Here is a 3321-nt window from a genome sequence, read left to right as displayed (position 1 = left end):
TCAACCATTCATCAGTAGGAGTTGAATGCGCCATAATATTGGGCGCCGCTCTCCGATCCTCTGCAACTGCAGTGGGTGGGGGAGACGCCCCGATGGCGGAGGCAATGGCATAGCACCTCACAAGTATGAACGACTACCCAAGCCACTGTCTCGACGACGAGGTTCACGCCGCTTCAAAATTTCCAGCGCTTGTTCCTGCAAAGACGCCAAGGAAACAACAGTATCCATGTCGCGTGGGTTGTGAATGAGAACAACAACTCGAATTTCATCCTTAAGATCATCAACAAAACAAGACGGAAACAAAGCAGGATCCCAAGAACTGCTATGCGCTAAGAGAGAATGCATCAGATCATTGAACTGAGTGACATACTCGGACACCGAGTCTGTCTAACGCAAGTGAAAGAGTTGGCGCGACAAGGAATTGTACTCATTGCGTTCAAATTGGTCACAAACTAATGAACAGAACTGATCCCACTCCATATGACTAAGATCAAAGCCCCCACTCTCTAACCAAATCATGGCAGGACCCGAGAAATGCATCGCTGCCGTATCCGCCCATAGCTCTGGATCAAGGTGAAACACCCTGAAGTAAGATTCACAATTGCGTTTCCAACTACGCGGCCGTTCACCCAAAAACGGAGGAAATCCATCTTGGGTCGGGGCGGCACAGAAGAGCGCACCCGTTGCAGACTACCAGAACAAGAAGGCTGACGAAAAAGAGACAATCCTGAGGAAAATTGACGCGGCTCTGGTGAGTGAACCAGAGAACGAGATCGAGTATCAGGAACGGTAGACGTACCCGTGACCGGGAACATGGGTAGTGACTACCCCAGTTCGAGCGCCCCAGGATGTTGTGTCATCGTGGCGGCCATCGGGCCTAAATGTGGGCGCGACTGCAACAGGGGCGTCACGCAGCGGTGGCTGCGGCATCAACGGCGACAGATCGGTTGGCTTCAGCGACAGGATGGGGTTGCGGATGACATGGTCGAGGACGCACCGCACTCCACCCAAATCTGCCTGCAGATCAGTCACCGCCTGATCCAACGTCGGCCTCCACTCCGCGAGATCAAGGACCGAGGGCTTGATCTCCTCGAAGAGGGTCGTGGGCGCTGCTACCGCCTTCTGGATGGAGGCATTTTGCTCCTGGATCAACTTGAGGGTCGCCGCCAGCTCGTCGACGCGCTGCTCCGTCGCCACCGGTTGACGTTGTCGATGTGTGGAGAAGGTGGGTTTCTGGAGGTAATCTGGCAAATCCGATACCATATGTTATGTCCTTTCTGCTCAATTCATCAAATCCATGACGGGATACAGGTAATTGGGGAAAGAGGAAGGGAATCGGAGAGGAGAAGCAGTTCATGGAAGGAGAAAGGGGATAGGGTTTGAGTTACATCCACTGGACAGCCGTTCTCCACACATCGCACCCACACCTACTTATCCTACATCTCCCATGTCTCTGGATCGAACAACCTGTTGGGCCGTCTCTTCCTCTTGGGCCTCGCCAGACCGTCCTGCTCCTCCCGTGGGCCTTGAGACGCATTTGAGGACATGACAAAACGGTTGGGTGAACCGACCACTACAACGTGCGTGGATGCTACTAAGGCGTTTTGCGCCCTGTTTGTCACGTCGACCATTTGCCGCCTGTGGGCCGCAAATAGGAGCTCTCGAGTTGCAGCGACGCAACAATAAAATGGGGAGCCAAACACATATTACCATGCTGAACAACGACACAAAATTAGAGGGCAATGCTCCCCCTCCTACGTTTTTCCGATGTATCATTGTAGGCTTTCCCATTCTTATTCCAAAACATTACTAAGTACAGTTGATACAGTTAATCACATTCCAGAAATAAATCGCAGACAGAGCGTCATCATGTTGATTGATGTACCAATTTACCTACGATATGACACGGGTCTCAGTTTCAGAGCGGGGTGGCGCGTTGGTCGTTCACTCGCCATCAACCTCCGAAGAATCAAGAGTCGGACGGACAGATAGGAAGATGAGGTTGGTTTGATCAGAAGATGTCGAGGATCTCCTGGATGAAGCCGTTGCAGAGCGGGCAGTTGCCGCGGCTGACCCAGAGCTCGCGGGAGCAGAGGCGGCAGAATGTGTGGCCGCACGGGATGAAGGCCGCGCCCTTGTGCCGCACCATGCACACGCAGCACACGTGCACCATCTCCCCCTCGCCGTCCTCCTCCTCCTCCTCGGCGTGCGCGTTCTTGCTGCTGGCCCCGGCGCCTGCCGCGGCCTGCTCCTCCTCCTCCTCCTCGTCCCAGCTGTCCGTCTGCTCCAGCAGCGCCATCAGGGACATCTGCGCCGCCGGCGCGTCCTCCTCCTCCTTGCCTTCCTCCTCGTCCTCGTCCTGCTCCGACTCGTCCTCGGAGCCCTCGCCGTCGACCACGGGGGAAGAGCGCCCGATGGTGGCGTTGGAAGCGACCCGTGTGGAGGCCGCGCGCGAGAATGCGGGAGCCTGGCGGAGCGAGGAGGTGCGGCAGAAGGCCGCCGTGGCCTCACCTTGCGCGTAGATGTACTTGTGGCTGCGGTTGCTGCCGCTGCCGCTGTTCTTCAGGCTACCGGCGCCGTCCGCCGTGCTGGGCCTCTCCGACGGGCTGGACCAGGCGTTCACGGAGCGGCGGAGGCGGAGACGGTCGCGCAGCGGCTTCCAGTTGATCATGCCGCCGTTGCCTCCACCTCCTCCGGCGTCAGCGCTCAGGTGGCTGTTGTCGTCGGGGATCTTGAGGAACTCGCGGATAGCCGGGTCGGGCCTGGACAGCTGCTCCGAGAGCGTCATCGACCGCCGCAGCTCTGGCCGCCGCTCCATCGTGCCTTGGCCGCCGCCGCCGCTGCGTGGGACGAATGGGTGTGCGTATACTTGGTGTGGAGATGGAGGCGAGGCGCTAGGGTGGTGCGCCTTATGGTCGAGAGAGATGGTGGTACAAGGAATGGGGGAAGAGGAGAGAGACCCGCTCCCGCGCCTTTTGAACTCAACTCCGGTTTGCAGCCACCGCAGCCTGCGGCATGGATACGAAATTACAGCCGTGATTTCCGGTGAATCAGTTGTCAATGGACGAGTCGAGTTGAGCCTCATGGCTACGATCGGCGCCGATGAGGTGGATGGACGTGTGGTGGGGAGAAAAGCTCCATGCTTAGCCGAGAACGGCTATAGTTGGAATATTGCTATATTTCGATGTACACATGCGAGAGAAGATTTCCATGAAATTTTTATGCTCTTCTCCAGCAGCTAGCTAACCTAAAACTGGATACCTACAAATCGTTTTGCTTATATCTCTCATTCCATTGTGCATACACAACCCAAATTAACTC

General features: G+C 56.3%; 1 protein-coding gene across 1 annotated transcript; it reads right to left on the bottom strand.

The window, feature by feature from the left end:
- Positions 1–1745: 1745 nt before the first annotated feature.
- LOC123065568 (uncharacterized) lies at positions 1746–2963 on the bottom strand. The gene has a single exon (XM_044488821.1). It carries the CDS (start codon positions 2816–2818, stop codon positions 2012–2014), a length of 807 nt encoding a protein of 268 aa, XP_044344756.1. The 5' UTR covers positions 2819–2963; the 3' UTR covers positions 1746–2011.
- Between the last annotated feature and the right edge of the window lie 358 nt (positions 2964–3321).

The sequence above is a fragment of the Triticum aestivum genome, chromosome 3B, assembly GCF_018294505.1.
Source record: "Triticum aestivum cultivar Chinese Spring chromosome 3B, IWGSC CS RefSeq v2.1, whole genome shotgun sequence".
NCBI lineage: Eukaryota > Viridiplantae > Streptophyta > Magnoliopsida > Poales > Poaceae > Triticum > Triticum aestivum.
Note: the sequence above shows the minus strand (reverse complement) of the source record. Positions and strands in the feature narration are given on the sequence as shown.

Bases quoted from the DNA above. Each gene is read 5' to 3' on its own strand.
- LOC123065568 (XM_044488821.1), bottom strand. From the start codon at position 2,818: ATGGAGCGGCGGCCAGAGCTGCGGCGGTCGATGACGCTCTCGGAGCAG.